The sequence below is a fragment of the Ruditapes philippinarum genome, unplaced genomic scaffold (genome assembly GCF_026571515.1).
Source record: "Ruditapes philippinarum isolate M1 unplaced genomic scaffold, ASM2657151v2 ctg842_1_1_1_1, whole genome shotgun sequence".
Taxonomy (NCBI): domain Eukaryota; kingdom Metazoa; phylum Mollusca; class Bivalvia; order Venerida; family Veneridae; genus Ruditapes; species Ruditapes philippinarum.
The window spans coordinates 310,188-328,421 of record NW_026866721.1 but is presented as its reverse complement, the minus strand read 5'-3'; the positions used below and the strand labels follow the sequence as shown (position 1 = coordinate 328,421).

The 18,234-nt window shown below is 32.5% G+C and overlaps 2 protein-coding genes across 6 annotated transcripts in view; both read right to left on the bottom strand.

The window, feature by feature from the left end:
* Window positions 1–6,859, bottom strand: part of LOC132733459 (testin-like) — a 31,082-nt gene extending 24,223 nt beyond the window's left edge. For 2 of the 5 annotated variants that reach the window (XM_060720103.1, XM_060720108.1), the window contains exon 1: window positions 5,956–6,859. In XM_060720103.1, coding sequence (XP_060576086.1) covers window positions 5,956–5,997 — 42 coding nt within the window. In that variant the 5' untranslated portion in view covers window positions 5,998–6,859. Of the gene's footprint in view, window positions 1–85; window positions 234–1,482; window positions 1,581–5,955 lie in introns of those variants that run through there. The other 3 variants (XM_060720104.1, XM_060720107.1, XM_060720106.1) reach the window with 3 other exon arrangements.
* A 6,155-nt stretch (window positions 6,860–13,014) lies between these two features.
* LOC132733474 (transcription factor E3-like) lies at window positions 13,015–16,554 on the bottom strand. Its single transcript, XM_060720125.1, has 3 exons — window positions 16,377–16,554; window positions 14,469–14,616; window positions 13,015–13,484 (listed from the first exon to the last, which is right to left on the bottom strand). The coding sequence occupies exons 1-3, from the start codon at window positions 16,463–16,465 to the stop codon at window positions 13,233–13,235; spliced, it is 489 nt and encodes a 162-aa protein (XP_060576108.1). The 5' UTR covers window positions 16,466–16,554; the 3' UTR covers window positions 13,015–13,232.
* Window positions 16,555–18,234: the final 1,680 nt, after the last annotated feature.

The window sequence follows — 18,234 nt, the reverse complement described above, 5'->3', positions numbered from 1 at the left end:
GTTCGTTTACAGATACATTACTTTGTTTCGTCGCACCGAGAAATATTCATTACTAATAATTGAGAATCAAGTGTTGAGTACTTACTAAGCTTATCCTGTGAGAGATATCCATTTCCGACACGATATTGATATAACCAGAATAACGTCCGAACGGACACGGAGTAAAACAAAGACTGGTCTGTTCTTTTACCTCTTAAAAATGAATTAACTTGTGTATACCGTACACTTCTAATATGAGTATATTCCAGCATTTACTTGTAAATCATAATTAGTTTACATGATTGAATGTTATTTATTTACTTTTTCCTGAAAACCATATCGCCTATGTCTTTTCAAATGATATCATGTTTTTTTTTCTTTTCATGTTTTAAAATTAATTTCGCATGTAAAATTATACGTTAATACATGTGGCTATACTTTCTTATTTCAGGTAACATTTTTTAAGTCAATATTGCTTTGTCAAAATAAATCATTTAAAGTTAAAATGCCTGCTAGACTATTTAAGTAACATTAATTTACAGATATATTTCCAAATAATTAACTTCAAATGATTCACTTTTTAATTTTAAGAAAACCGTTCTTTGAGTTTAGGGTAGATACAAGAAAGACGACAACAGACTGATTAAAACGAAAAGGATTAGTCATTCTTTAAACAATCTAGATGTTTAGAAAAGAAGTAATTATTATCATAATGTTAATACTTTATCCAGCAGGTGAAATGAGTTAACGATCAATTTGTGGAATTTCTTAAATGGATTTGTCCAGACAAGGTTAGAATCTATTTTGGGTATATCTAGACGAAAATTAAAAGTTAGTCATTCAATGAAATGGATCCTGATCAGAATGCACGGTTTATTGTAATAGATGCATTTTAATAACTGTAAGAAAAAAATCCATTAAATCACACGAGTTTTTGGATAAAGATTTTACTAACAAGTAGAGCGATTCAGCTATGAATAAGATTTTGTAATCAAATTGTTTAAGGCGCGCTGATTGCACGTTATACGGTACCGAAAAAAATCCAATAAAAGAAGGTAAAAGTTCATAAACTCTAATCACCAGAGTGCGAAAATAATAAACATGAAATAAACTCTTCAATTATTTGATCCACTCATATTGTGAAAACACATTCAGTGATTTTATGGCCCATTTGATCTTTATAGAATTTATGATGCCTTACAAATATAAAATGGCCATAGAGATTCTGTTAAATGTTTAAAAACACGAAATTTGACCTTTTTTCGCTTTTAAATTTGATAATTCGAAAGGCGTAGGGGGAAAAGATCATATGTATTTCAGATAAGTTTCAAAATGTGTATTTCTAAAGACAAAAAATGGCGATATGCATTCGTTGTTTTATTTTTAAGTACCTGAATATATAAAGAAAAGATAAAACTCTGTTCAGATAAAAATCCTGTAAACCTAGCAAAGACGTTATAAACAAAGGAAAAAGAAAAAGAGAACTAAGAAGAAAAAACTCACGTTTTCTGAGGAATCCATTACTCCTGGCCAAAACAAAAATTGACACTACATAAAACAAGAACAAAACCTTTCTGGAGCATCAGTTTAAAATATCAAATCATTTATCATGGAAAAAACGTTTCTATAGCAACAGAATTAAATATGTTTGATAAGTATTTAGAGAGAGTAGCTGGAATAAAAACTGTACATGGGATTTTGGTCTTAACGTTGTGATCAAAGTGATCAAGATTTCCCGCCATTGTTAACCCAGGCCGGCCTGCACGGGCATGAAGTCCGACCGTGCTCTTGATACTTTTGGTAGTTCAATTTTTGTATTTCTATACTGAAATCCCTGAAACTTCAATTGGACTGTTCCAAATTTCAAAGCAGGGCAAATCCATTACACAAATTCAGAAGGTTAAGGGTTAAAATAATACGTTAATCTGAATTATCGACACAGAGTGGAAATCTTGTAGCGTAGCAAACTTACAAACGTTAATTTGTCGGAATGTTCGTCTAATTTTGAGTACCTTCTCAGAAAGGCTAATTCAATTTCTCACAGCAGGTAGGTTCTGCTTCAACATTCTCGAGTCTTGGAATGCCATTTTTCAGTGAACCGAAAATACGGAGAAAAGTTATGCTGTAATGTTACGGTGTTACCACGCCTACGCCCACGCCTTTCTGTCTATATTTTGCTCTATGTAACAATAATTTTGCTAAAACATAAGCGCACATGCTAAAAGGTGTCTTGAAATTAAATATTTTGTTTTATTTGTTATTACATATACTCGCACGTGTTTTACTTTACTTTGCTCTTACTACAGACTTTTCCTGCAATCGCAATCTGTGGTAAAATGTCGATACGTATTTTACAAGCTTTATTTTAACACGCTTTTTGTTTGAATCTTGCAAGAATAAAGAATTTCAAGTCTTTTCTCGAAGAAACATGTTTAAACGCTTGCACAGCACTTCTTTAACGTAATTTTGGGTGTGAGAGGATGTTCGTATGTGCGTATATGCGCGCGCGCGTGTGTATGTGGGGGTGGGGCTGAGGGTATGGTAGAACACTTTCCTTTCCCTTAAAGGAAATAAAAACTGTTTACAGTCCATTTTCATAATCATCACCACTGCTGAGTTCGTGATACGCCACTTATTTTGGAATAACAAGGAGCATAACAACATTTTAACATAAAACAAGAATATTCTGCCCTTTGCTTCAACATTTTTTTCAGTCTAGACAAATATTCAAAATGAATCAACCAATGAAGAACAAGTATTAGATGATTAGATGATTAGAAATCATTTAAAAATCATGATATCATGCCTTATTTATTACATTTTGTAAATTAGATACAGAAATAAGTACCAAAGAAAATATTTTTAGGAATCTAAACATCAAAATTTTAATATGATCCGGATTAAACCGTTACAATGAAAAAAAACAACAACAAGAACAACAACAACAAACCACTCGAAATTGAATGCCAAGGTCACAGTAAAATCGCTCTCGTATTTGAGACACCAAAATCAGAAACCCGATATTTTAATTTTTAAAAGAAATGTATTTGTAGAAATACTTTGATTTAACAACAAAACTATTATGTACATACAATGATGGTTGTGTTTTCTGTAAAATATTTAAATGCCCGAGAAAAAATAAATTGTTCCTTCTTAAGAAAGGGCAAACACGAGTTTTATGACATTTAATTATTGTTTTAGAGCATGTTAGATGCTAATTATCTGGAAAAAAATCAGTGCTGAATGTGAAAAAATTGTCAAAAAGTAGCAAAATGTAAACAAAGTAGTATTTTGACTTCAATACAGAGTTATAAATCACTATAACATTACAAATTGCAAACAAGCAACAGAAGAAAAAGATGGATCAGATCATTGGCCAATGAGTACCCTTTGTTTTGAAAATGAAAAATGGCAACAAAAATAATTATACTTAAGAGAAAAAACACTCAACAAATTGGAGTATAATGGGCCTTTAAAGCAATACTAGCACAATTGACCTTATATAAACTTTTCGTTTAGTTTTTACATGGACGAACTTGGGACTCTACCGGGTATGATACTTTCCTTAAAAGAAAGGGTATATGGCCATTTCAGAACGTATTTTGTCGAGATAATATCTTTCTCTTTCAACTAAAAATTGTACCAAAAATGAAGCTATTATATTTAATTCAAGCACAGTTACATATTACAAATTTATTTGAGTCTTCACAGACAAAGATGTTTTACCTCTGTGTAAACGTTTCACAATAAAAATAAGACACATTTTAAAGTCAAATGAAAATTACAGACATGTTAATTTATTCATTATATGTTAATCTTATTCTTTTATAACACGTACCCAAGTCCCTAAACTTCCCGGTGTTTTATTTTACCTTTTTGATCAAAACTCTCGTATTTTAGCATTTTAAAGTGGTTTAAATTGAAATTATTAAATACCTAAACATCTATATAGATTAAACAAAAAAGAGGTAAAAATAGAACCAGAAAGGTCGCACATTGCATGCTGGCGCAATTTGATGGAGCGGTGTTAAATGAAAGTTAACTTCCATGCTCTCTAGCATTGGCTTAAAAGGTGTAATTTAGAAACTATGAGCGTTGGTCTTGGATCCTTCAATATGACACTTGCATGACATTCAATGAAAAAGGTGACATGCAATTCAAAGTGTAGTCAAAGACTGACCAAAACTGGAAAACAATGGACGGAACAAAACAAATGGAAATTTAGTTGTTAAAAGGGACCTTAGGTTATGAAGCCTGCGTAAAACAGACGTCAAAAGACAAATTTTAATTAGCAGACACAATAAGCATGCAGGAATATTACAGCTACCTATCAAAAAAAAAAGAACACAAAAATGTCGTTGTGGATGATATTACAGCTCTTATTATATCTACTGCGAGATTTTAATCACCACTACACGGCACGGATAAAGCCGATGTGACTTTCAAGCTTTACTGTTGGAGGAAGATCTCAGATGCCCCTTCTTGCATTAGATCAGCCACAACCCGGCGCCTGGGTAGAACCACAGATGTTCCGTTAGCTAGATGGATAGACTCCTCACACAAATCAATTCAATATCACTGATGGGATTCGAACCTACAGCGGTAAGTGGCTTCTGGTTGGAAGTCAACGAGCTGAACCACTCGGCCACGGAAGCCATTGGACAAAAGTACATACTCTTTATACAGACTAACGCTTTATATAAACTTATCATTTCATATAACAAAAAGGTTCAAATTTTACAGTGAAGTTGACCGAGTTATTCATTAAAGTTATGAGAGAAAATAAATTCAAAGCTAGAGCATGGACCTCAAGTCAGCATGATTTCAAAATAAAAAGCATGTGCATTAAACTGAACTAATGAAAGTATAAGAGTGAACCTTGCTCATAAAGTTTTAAAAATAAACAAAGTAAACTATAAATAAGGATAAAGATTTGCTCTTTTCCCATCAGCCTCTAATAAGAGCTTAACTTTATTTGGCCATCTTTATGTCTTTAAATCAAAAGATGATTTTCATCAGACATGCACTATTTACATTGAATATAAAATAAGTCATCATTCTAGTCAATTTTTCGGTGTATAATTAAGTATCAAATCTGTTAATGTGTCTCAATGAACAATTATCCTTTGAAATCATCCAGACTGATTCGATCTATATTTTTTTATCTTTCATATTATTTACTTTTTCCCATATAATTATCATTAGCTGGACAATTTAACACATATCCATTCTGTGAAGTTATGACGCTGTATTGCGATGAAAGAATGACTAAAACGACCCCAATCGGTGCATTCATTAAGAATTACAGTTGTCCGCGTTCCGTTGTATCCTCACGTTTTTGTACATTAATGTTTCGGTGTATCATGCTTTTTCATACTTAGGACAAATTATTCATTCGTGTTTTGTACATCCCTTTTATAAGTCTTATGCTAAACATGTTAGTTATAAATGTTTTTTTTGTATTCTTTTTATGTTGGTTTCTTATTATTTATTATATTCTGTACATCCACGATACAAATATGTTGTGCAGCCACGTTTCGTATGTTTCACCTATGTTTCATATAATATGTATGTATTTTCTTCCTAATTTTTGTATAACCTTGCTTTTAAGTGGAATAATCATGATATGTTTTATAATGTTAAGCTATTTTATATCCTCAATAACTTTTGTAAACTTATCTTTAATTGCAAGCTCCTGTTATATGCAATTAATTAACATAATATAATATAATTTAAAGGCGCCTTTATTAGTATTCACAAAGAGTAATACAATGTTACTAGAGTAGAAACACAATACACCATTCAAAAAAGTGTTGTTTTTTTATGAAAACAAACAAACATAAAATCGAAAGAATAAGAGAAAGAAAGAAAGAAAGAACTAAACGAATGAACGAACGAACGAACGACAAACAAACAAACACACGAACGAAGGAACAAACAAACAAGAAAACGTTATCAACTAAGGATCATACTTACAGTGTCATGCTGTGGTCTGTAGAACATCTGACCCGTCGCCATTTGACCCCTAACCTGTCCTCGAATCAAGTTAGTCACAAATACTCCAGTCCCCTTTCTGATGAGGAGACAAAAAAAACTTATAAATAGAACTTATTCTTATCTAAATCCCTAATACATCCGTCCGTGAGAAAACTAAATAGTTCATACGTTTCGTAAATAATTGTTGAGAGCAAAAAACACCTTTTTAAAATAGTTGTTAAAACAAACATACATGTAAAAAATGTACCTATTTACTCTGGACCACAAAAACTACTATTTAAAATGAGCTAACAAAGTGTTTACAAAGGTATCAGACGGGTACGTATAGTAAGTTATTTACCGCTTTATTTGATATACACGGAGTAAATAACAATAACAGACACTTTGTATTATTAAACAATATCCTTAGTTAAAGTATCAATAACCGAACTCGAGTCACAAGTGGTGAGAATCAAAGTCTATCCATAAGATATTTAATACATCCATTGAGTTATTGTCATGTACTTAATTGTTCACGAGTATTCATTAACATGTATATACACTATCGTATATTAAAACACTTGTTTAAAAAAATATTTTCCTGTAACGACTACATCAAAACCAAAGCATAAGATCCCAAGTTTTAAGAGAAAAGAGGTAAAAATAAATATTTCTCAAAGAGGATTTTTACGCACTTATTTCCTTGTTGTTTTTTTTTAAAAAAATACATGAAAAGTGAAAGTTAAAATTCCACCGGCTCTACAATAAGGAAGTAGCATATAGCTTCTGTATGTTAACACTAAATCATAAATCGGCTGGGCTTATCAGATGTTTTATGTAGAAACGATGCACTATACGTATTCATAATCACTCTAACATCTTTTCTTCACCTCTGCACGTGTTCATAATTTGCTTAGAAACTTTTGCGCATGCGCAGTCCTCGGATATGATGTTTTGTTTGTTGGTTTGTTATTTGTTTTATACAGGTGATGAACAGCTGGACTTGTTTAAAAGCATGTTTTTATGGTCGGTGGTAGGATCAAACTGATTCGCTCATTTAGGTCATATTTTATTGCTCTAAGTTAATATTGTGTGAATGAAACATTTTGAAATACATGTATTGTAATTACACCCGACGCAACTACTGCGCGTGTAAACGGAATTATTATAAATGTATATCTATATCTATGGAGAATCAACATCAAAGCCATAATCAATTGTTCTACGTTAGTTTCGCAATATTTATAAGACTGCGAATATGGTACGATAACTGTGTATCCATGTATTTCATTCTAAGTCAAAAGTTACTTCCCTTGAATATAATGTACCTTCGTTAATGTTTGAGAGCCAATCGCAATTTTTACGCCCTTTCCGTTAGTCTTCGGATAGGTAAATCGAAACCAGAGACACAATATACCATTATCATATGTCTCTGACCGAACGCAAAAGTAATAATACAAAAACGGATACGATATTTCGGTCTAACCTACATGTACGCTACAAAACTTAAATATGTAAAATTGTTCGGATTTGTTAGTTTGATTTATTATATCGAGTAAATGTTTACCTTAATTTAGTTTTATATATTGTAAAGTAAACAGTACATTGTTTATGATGTTTGTAAAAAATCGGAAATTGAGGAAATTTAATGTCAACCTGATGACGATATTTCAGATTTGGTTATAATTTTACTTCAAAGGGCATTCATAATTTATTTCTGATTGTCAGATATATTTTTCAATCATAACTTTACTGAAATAGATTATATTTTCCGTAGGGTGTCAATAAATACGTTCGTTATTCAGTATCTCTGTTTCTGTTTTACATCTATTGACACGTGGTAGAAATATAACTCCGGGATAATTACTAATTATCGTCGAGGTGTTCCGAATTGTTAATGAGCAAGCTGTTGTCCATTCGCTACTGGTATTACCACTGCTAATGCGTCTAAGATTTCTACCTCTTAAATTGTTTGAAATAATCCCGCATTAAAACGATATGAAGATATTTCAAGCTTCTGAAATTTGCAAGAAAAAGCATAAGTAATTCATCAGTAAATGAAAATCATGATAAAAGTATGCTGTTCAGGATATTGACACGAATTCATATGTACATGAATGAATATTAATGCATTTTTAAATATACATTTTACTGATTTGCATAAATAATGCATAAATGATTAAAACAGAATACTTTATAACTAGCTTTATTACAAAGAACTACAGTATGTATGTGTGTGTGTGTGTGTGTGTGTGTGTGTGTGTGTGTGTGTGTGTGTGTGTGTGTGTGTGTGTGTGTGTGTATGTATGTCATGCAAAGAAAGAGGCACATAAGGTATCCTTTGTTGCGGTACTTTTGACATAAATGCACTTGAAGAATATGTAACCAACTATTTAAAATGCACTATCAAGTTGTGGTAATTTAAAGGAATATTATGTATTAGTATTTTATTTCCTTCTGTAAATAGGGCAAACATGAATTATGTATCCTTAACACATGAGTTGAATAGCGTCAAATGTAAAATAATTTATGAAGATGGTAGCAAAATGCAAACAAAGTTGTATTTTGACTTCCATACAAAAATAATAAATCATCACTACTTACGAAAGGCCAAAATGGCTTAGCCTTATGACAGATAAAAGTGATAGAATTTTTGGTTAATTGGGCCTTTAAAAAAATTAAATTTAAAGCTTCCGTCAGAGACTGAGGGTAGTGTGCATTTTCTAGTGTTGGCATGGAGAGCTGTTGAAACTGTAAATCTTTCTAAGGGTTTTCAACATCCGGTTGATTTCTCTGTGCAAATCACACAATTTTGAAATAACGTGACACCGTTCGGCTTCCGGTTTTGTAAACCTTCTTTAATATAGTACTCCTAAGTTTATTTGTGGTCAAAAGATGGCTTAATTACTAATTTTGCTGGTCGGTAATTTATAGGTACCCCCACCAGATTTGTGCGCATTGCTCTTATTAATGTATTTTAACAGCACAGTGACTTGCATTGCACAAATCACGTGACTGCGTAGTTTCAGAATTTCTTAATAGTTACATAAATAACAGGATGAAATGATATCAATTAACTTATTGAATTTATTATTTTAATTTTGATTACTTAGATAACAACCGCAACAGGAGTAAAACAACCGATATGTGTTGACCAAAAATAGCTCGCACGTGAATCTCTCGTGGAAAATATCAAAGTATTTATCATTGTTACATAACTGTTGATTTATTATCATAATAAAGAAATTGCACGTTATTTTCGTGTCATCATTAAAACCTTTCACCGCAGACGACTGGCGTTTTTAATCTTACATGACAAGTTGCACATGATTAATGATACTGGATTGCACATAAAATTTGCATGTCATTAATAAATCTAATTATTCTGCTACTGCAATTTATTAACATATTTTAAACAACTATATAACAAATTTAATGAGTTGCATAGGTCCTAACAGAAAAGAAACAACAGCACAGCTGCGAGAAAAGTTTGTACGTTCTCATATAAAAATGAGTTCACAATACATGTATATTTCATAAAAAACCGACAAAATATAAGTGTGAAAATAATAAATAATAATGTGTAAAGAAGACGACGTTACTATTATGTTTTGGCTTGATTAAACACTTGCTCTTCAGTTATAAATAATTTTTAAATACATTTTATTGTTCCGGCGCTAGGGGGCATCTTTACAATTTTCTCATAAAATCTGCACTTTTTAACAATTTGTTTTGCTGTCTATGCTCTCGAGGGACATTACCTTTCTAGATTTAAGATATACACAGATTTTAAGACTTTTTTCAAAATTAATATTAGACTTTGATGCCACACTATACCTATGCAAAGTTTCCCCAATCAAATTTATATAAATCACATTCCATGAAATCAACATTCGCCTACAAGCAACCAAATCTAACATCTTAGCGAAAACGCGTTTCACGATATTAATAAATCAAAGAACCCACCCGACCAATATGTACATCCATGCGTAGTGGTTAAACTAAATAACTGTACAAAGTCTTGCAATATTAACAATGTCTTTTGAAACAAGCACCTTCTACTTCCGGTCAATGTACTATTCTTGGGTGCTTGTAAATTTTAACTTGCATTTAGACTCGTTTATACGCTGTGAAATGTTATGTTCCTTCTAAGTAAGTACACATTTTTATAAAGATTGTGGATTATGAAAAATGGCAAAATAAAAATGAAGGTAACAGTGACATAGTTGATGACAAATTGCCTAAAATATGCCACAGTGCACTATTTAAATTATTTACGATATTATAGAAGCAGTAAATACTAACGCACTTGCATAATAACTAGAATTCAGCTTGCATGAATGTCATTGCCCTGCGACGCCCAGAGCAATGACATTTACGCGAGGTGCTTTTAAAAAAATCGCATTTCTTCTGACAAAGCGAAAATATTCAGAATTAAAATGTTGAAGGTTCATGTACAAATATTTCGTTATAAATCTGGTCAACTGATGTTCTTTTCCAAAGACCATAGAGTAATAAACGTTATCGCAACGGTGGAACATTTTGGCTTCCGTAGATTTAAATTTAAATTTACATACGGCCCCGAATAGCACAGTACAGTACAAGGAGACCAATGACGAATGGATGACAAACTATGGGCACCGATATGCGCCTTCAATAACTATTTCCGTGCGAATTCACCAATATTGAAAAACTTATGTCCTACTGCTTAATGAGCAGGTGAATATCACGTGACATTTCCAACAAAAATTTTACATATTTCAACAAAAGAGACGCCTTTACTTGATCACTACATCTAGTTATTTTTTCTTTTGTTTGAAACTGGTGGCGCATAATTATAACCATGACGCCCTGCACATGACGTATCTTCCTGAAATCACGTGCTTTGGCGTTTGCGTTAATATAAATGTTTCACACTACTTTATCACATGTTCATGAGGTTAAATGATTTCCGTTAATAAACTTTTTTGGGGGAAAACGTTTAACGCCCATCAGGACATGGAAGTGAATATGCTTGCAAGTGTCATGACCGCTCAAAGGAGATGAAGAACTCTAGCAAGCGTTCTTTATTAACGTAACATCATAGATATAGGCCTATGTCTTGGTTTTCCTATCTTACATCTACATACATACATGTATATATATATATATGGATATCAGTTAAAGAACATATGGATTCAGGGACATTCTGTGGTTGAAAGATTTCAGTGATATTAGCAAAAGTCTAATTAAATTAAACCGATCATTGCCGAAGTCAAGCGCATTCGGAACACTTCGCCTGTAATAAATATCCTTTTCCGAAGCTTGGCGGAAAGGACCGAGAAGTGGCAATTGAGATAGGAAGATATAGTAAAGCTATAAAGTATAAAACATGCATAAAATCTGAATGACATGTCATTTCATAAAGATTAATTAATTAAAATAATTAAATTTCTGGGATGAGCTTCATGCTAATCATATCATGACATGTGGTCACATGATTATGTGCCATATGTCCGACACTGTGTTGATGCGACGTAACCCCTCCCTCTAAAAACATAACAACAACAACAAAAATCCATTACAATGTATTATGTAAAGCAATTATCATTATACTGTCCTAGGATGATAATTTGTCTCTTAATGGTAAATGGGAAAGTCCAAAAACGGGGTTATCTGGATTATTATCCGATATCGTAAAAGTAAACACTTACATATACTATAAAGCATTATTCTTGCATAACCGTTATGGCTCTGCCGGTAGATCGGAGTAATTGTAACTTTTAGTGTTTTGTACTCATAGGTTCGAACCCCACTTAGTGCCATTTCATAACCACAGTTTTTTCTTCTTACTCTGTTTTTTTATCATTATTATTTATTCAGTTTTCGTTTTCCTTTTTGTTTTCTTCTTATAATATATAGTTTATAGTATATATTTATTTTTTTCATTTCCATTCTATTTTCTTTTTGTAATTTTTGATCGCAGTGTATTAAAATATGGTCGATCTCATATTCATGTATGTATATGAAAAAAACCCCGATCAAACGTGTTTTCTGCACAATTGACTGTTCTGAGGGGGGAAAAGGTGTTGTACCAATAGTCGAACTTCTGTCTGTACGGATAAACACATTACTGACACAGTTGCTCTAACTACTGCGCCAACAACACATATGATAATATGTATAGTTTTATTTTCATTTTTATAGGTTGTGGCATTGATCTGCCTTACCTATTTTTCGCATTGTCATTGGTCTTTGTTATGTAAACAAAGGCTCAAAAACGGGTACTCTGCAAGACTGTACCTCTGCTCTCGCATGTTAACTGCTTAAATGACGCGGTGGCTGAACTGTGCTCTGCAGCCATGGTTAATTCAATGTGCATGGCTAACTGCCGTGATCCGGAGTCAAAACTACCAACACCATCACCAAATTCATTAATAACACAGTGGACATGGTGTTTTGAAGGTACTGTTTGAAGGTACTGAAAATGTTTGATATTTCTGCCAATATACTGTTTCTTTTTTCTTGCATGAGTGTTAGAAATGATCATTATTTTTGTGCTACAACACGAAACTAAACATTTTGGTAGCTTTGTATATATATTTGTGACTAAGAATGGAGGTAAAAAAGTTGAAAGTTGTCGACAGTTAAATTGCTGCCTGTCGCTATATTTTGGAGCATGCATTTTCATCAATTTATGACATCCTTGAATTATGCTGAACAATTGGTTCACTTCTTATGTGAAAGGATTTTTGTATTTGGAATCGTGTTTTCGGTCACACTGAACGACAGAATTGCTAATTTTCAGGTTCCCTGTTCCCTTAAACACTGTGGACAGAAGACTGGATGCAACGAATTTGCTCGAAAAATTGGCTGACGAGGAAATTGCTTATGTATCTTTTATTCCTACTGCTTATTAATTTAAAACTTCAAATATGAGTGATATTATTAGGCTAGATTCAAACCGATATAGGTCAGGGGCAAGAGGTTTGAAGTTAGCGACCTTTACCTCTCGACAATACTAAACCGACCATTTTTAATTTTTAAAATATTTCAGTTATAAATGAATAAAAGAGGTATCAAAATATTTTTTTTTATTATGTTATCCATGAATAAACAGTAACAAATTACTATATTCAAGTTTATAAATCTAAAACATGACAATTAATAGAACACTGTATCTAAGTCCTTTTATTCTATTTCATGTTGAATTCTAATTCATGTTAAATGTTATAAAACACAAACTATCATAATTTAAAAAAATCCTTTCCAAGAAAGATTGCCGCGTTCTGAAGGAACTATCGGTCATGTGAATCATGAACTAGACCCATCTCCGTCCCAGATGAAGATAAAACAGGTACCGGGGTTCTTGAAGGCGGATTTTTTGTCTGTACACAAGATGGTAACGTAACTGGGTGGTCCTTTTCTGAATCGTTTTGCAAACGCACGGAAATATCTTCTACAGTCTTTGGATTATCTATGTCCATCTCATTTGAACGGTTAGGAACGTTTTGAGTCATATTCCGGATTTTTACAAGAGCTTCTAATCTCTGAAAAAAGCAAATGATCAAAGATATTGAAAATAGAAATTCATTGGCAACAAGAAGTATGACTTCTACAGAAAATATGTTAAGACTTAGTGATGTTTTAAAAGGTCGAAAGCAGTTGTGACAATGAAAACATATCACTAATCAACTAACAAAATTAAATTAAAGAGCTGGTCAGGAACAAGTATTATTGTTATAATGAGAGAACATGTATGTAAAACTAATGTCCGCTGCATATTTTTAAAACTATTTCATGATAATGAGCATGTGGTTCGTTTTCATTTCACTTTAACATGAATAGAAATAATAATAATAATAATAATAATAATAATAATAATAATAATAATAATAATAATAATAATAATAAGTCCTTTACTGCCTTTAATCAAGGGAATACTTTACTCGCAGACCACTTTGTTTTGCAAGGTGTGTATATCCGTATTTACAAAATTCCACTGATTTCAAAGAATTTTTGTGTGTGTTTTCTTTTCCCTTTTTCCTCATAGCTACATCAATTAATATGGTAAACCAAATTCCCTTTAACTTTAATAATATTCTTCAATAGTATCAAATTTAAAAAGTGAAAAAATAAAGCATCTATACTTTTATTTAAAACATAAAGAATATACCGGTATATAAAATATATATTGCAATAACACCTCTGAAAGCAAATGTGTTACTCAAATAAATGAGTGAATGATTGAATAAATAAATGTATAAATAAATAAATAAATAAATAATAAATAAATAAATAAATAAATAAATAAATAAATAAATAAATAAATAAATAAATAAATTAATTAATAAATTGATTAATTGATTGATTGGGGGTATTATTTGTGGTTTTTCTAAAAGGACAATATTTATTTTCATCGGGGGGTATGAAAATAAATATTTCATGAATGAAGTGGCGGTATATATCTACGAATTAAATATGATGATTTCCCCAACCACAAGATGAAATAAATAAATAAAATATAATGTAACCTGTACACGCATCAGCATCATTCTGTATTGCATCACAGTTTGTCTCAGCCTTTCTTCTATCATACCAAAACGGTCATGTTCCCTACGCAATTCCTTTATGTAATCTATAGTCGCTTTCAGCACAGCAGCTTTGTCTTGCCGATATACGCTGAAATAAAAATGAAAATCAGGATCCATGCTGTTCGCTTACAAACCCTATAACAAGTAGAGAAACTGATAGCATTGATCCTGATCAGACTGCGCGGATGTCGGTCGCAAACCCATTATGTTGGCTTTGTCATGACGCGGCTCAAATGTATTTGTTAAGTTTTCGGAAAGATCAGTGTCATTAGAGTTTTTTTTTTATATACATTGTAATTATATAAAGTTATTAAAATAATATGAATTAAGGAGGCTGCTAACATTTTTTTTTTAATTTAAAGGCCCATCATGCCTCAGAAATGCTATTTACGTGTACTTTTATTTTTCATAAGTTTGCATGTTTGTGTACTTTAATTGTTTCCATAATGTTACTCATTGGCAAATTACCTAAATCATAATTTTTTGCAGTAATTGCAGTTAAAGTGATGTAGTATTTTGTATGGAAGTATAAATACTATTTTTTACGTTTTGCTACTTCCTTGATTTCACATTTATCGATATTTTCTCCATGTAACAAGCATCCAACATGCACTAAAATTATTATATAAACATCATATTTTCATGTTTGTCCTTTCTAAAGAAGTAAAGATTTATTTGTTTCAAGGGATAATGTATATACCTTTAATAACTCAACGGAAAAAGTTTTGATACTTAGCTGGACCCTTTGCGTATAAATCAAGACTTTAGACGAGGGAAACCCAGCTCATATGATTTATTAAATACAAGAGATATATAAAACATTTTTCGTATTTTCGTATTTTTCGACATATTGTGCTATATTTGTATGACCTCCATTCCGCCTTTTCTGGTCCTTAACAAAAAATATCTCAGAATCTGGTCAATGCGTCATTTTAATTTCATTTTAACTTTTTAACATTTTCTGCAAACGTGTTTTATTTTTGAACTTTGAAAAAAAAGAAGAAAAAAAACGAAAAAAAAAACATCCATACATTAAGCTTCCTTTCTAACACGAATACTTTTATCCTTATTCATACATCAGCGTTATGCTACATAATCAACTTCAACGGAAGTCATTTTTAAAAGGACCGCAGAAAATAATTAATGCAGACGACACGCTTTACAAAAACGCATTGTATGTAATATAGTAGTGAACTCTTAAAAAAACTTAAAAGTGAACGCAAGTTAACTTTCTTAAAACCAAATTTAATATATTGCATGCCAGAACAAAGATCTTCTGTTTAATTCTTTGAGTATCTTGAGTATCTAAAAATTCAGAAAAAATAATCGTCAGATAAGCAAGTTATGATACGAAACTGTTTGCAAAATTCATTCTGGACTCTGGAGTCAATATTCAATATCCTAATCCAATGAATGAGAATTACAAACCTCCTTGCCGCTGTCAGTTCGAATCCCACCAGGGACTTTGGGTTCTTTCATGTGAAGAAGCTATTCATTTAGCTTACGGAACGTCGTTGGTTTCACTCAGTGCCCGCTCGTCCATGGAGTCATAAACGGATGGTCACCTGAGGTCTTTCACCACACACTAGTAAAGCTGGAAAGTCGCAATATGACCCTATCAGTGTTAGGGCGACAAGAAACCCAACAATGATAGAAAGAAAGAAAGAAAAGAAAGAAATAAAGAAAGAAAGAAAGAAAGAAAGAAAGAAAGAAAGAAAGAAAGAAAGAAAGAAAGAAAGAAAGAAAGAAAGAAAGAAAGACAATTCCATCGACCTGCCAACGATGGAGACGGACTTGTTTAAATCATATCACTTTCCTGATCAAAATTTAAGAAGAAAAAAATCTTACGCATTTTCAGATTTTGGTAGTAACTCCCCTAGCTCCTTTATCTTTTCATTTAGTCGACCCCTCCTCTTTTCAGATTTAAATATTAACATCTTAACAGTCCGTACAACACACACTATCAAAAACAAAAAGGAATATGGCCTTAGATAATTAAAAGTGGTAATATATGTAATTCAGAACGATGTGAACTTTAGTATTGTCAGCCGTTTGTCAATCACGTGACTTAACGTGAAGCGTTAGTTTGATGAATACAATATGTTCAGAAAACTGGGCGGTTTTAAAGCCTGCTATTAAATTGACACCAACTAAAAATAAAACAAACGAAGAGATATAAACTTGAGCGGAATTGTTTGGATTCAGGCATGCATGTTTGCTCTAATGTCAGAGACGCAGATGAGAAAAAAAAACTGATTTAGGAAACAATGTAAGGTTCAACGTGATCAACCTCATTTTTTACACATGATTGTGTGTTTTCGCTCAATCAGTTGTCCTGAAAATTTTAAGTATTCTTTTGTATTTAAACTGCCACGCTGATAGACATGAACGGAAATGAAAAATGCATGAATGGATAAAATCTTAAACTGCGACACTAATGGACATGAACGGAAATGAAAATTGCATAAACGGAAAAAAATCGAACGGGCAATGCGTGATACCGCACTTCAAAAGCAAAAGTCCGACCCCAAAGTGCGGGGTCTTCACAGCACACTTTGGGGTCATCATCGAGAAATGAACCCGAAAGGACGTTAATATACTACATATCAACGCACTTTGGGTTCCAAAGTTCTGAAGGTGCAAATTGAATTCTGCTTAAATGCTGAGTACTGACCAGTGACCTCAAAACCAAAAGGGGTCATCTACTAATCATGACTAACCTCCATGCCAAATATGAAGCCTGTGGGTCAAAGGAATCTTAAGTTATTGGGCGGAAAAGCTTTTTTAGTCAAGGCCCCTTTGACCTTGACCTTTGACCCAGTGACCTAAAATCTAAAGGGGTCACCTATTAATCACGACTAACCTCCATGCCAAATATGAATATTGTGAGTCAAAGGAATCTTAAGTTATTGGGTAGACAAGCTTTTTATTGTCAAGGCCCCTGTGACCTTGACCTTTGACCCAGTGACCTCAAAATCAAAAGGGGTCATCTACTAATCATGACTAACTTCCATGCCAAATATGAAGCCTGTGGGTCAAAGGAATCTTAAGTTATTGGGCGGACAAGGAAAAACCGACGGACGGCCAGACGTCCGGCCGGCCGGACAGACGGACGTCTGGACGGACAAGCTGATTCTAGTAAATCCCCCTTACAACTTTGTTGCGCGGGGGTATAAAAATTACTCTAATGCACCTTTTCTAGCATTAATATCTGCAGAAGTCTCTTAGAATTATTTAATCGTTCTTCCGGTTTGAACTTTAATCGCGTCTACAGATGATGACGCATGGAAATAAAAGTGCATTAACCGAGAGACCTACATTCGCCAAACTTTGTCCGTTTCTGACAGCCTACAACTTAATAATTAATGATCATTTTAATTTTCAGTGCGTTCTTCCGTTCTCTTTTCTTACTGGTAAATATTAGTGGCAATTTACTTTATTTTGACGTTGATATATTGCTTAAACTTATTACTAATTTATGATGGTTGAGAATTTATTCCTTATTTGTTTCCATACAAGGAAAGGAATACGGAATTGGAATTGTCGCCACTACAATTGTGTGTGTATGAATTGCATTTTGATGCCTATATATATTTTTTGGTATATTGAACAGGGGGTATAGTCATGTGTCACATTTAAATACATTCAGACAATATAATTATTGTGTACACACGTATGAGACTTTTACGCGCTGACTTGAAATTAA

Bases quoted from the DNA above. Each gene is read 5' to 3' on its own strand.
- LOC132733474 (XM_060720125.1), bottom strand. From the start codon at position 16,465: ATGTTAATATTTAAATCTGAAAAGAGGAGGGGTCGACTAAATGAAAAG. The intron at 14,617-16,376 runs GTAAGATTTTTT...TTTTTATTTCAG, and splicing joins CTACCAAAATCTGAAAATGC to CGTATATCGGCAAGACAAAG. The intron at 13,485-14,468 runs GTTACATTATAT...TGCTTTTTTCAG, and splicing joins TGATGCTGATGCGTGTACAG to AGATTAGAAGCTCTTGTAAA.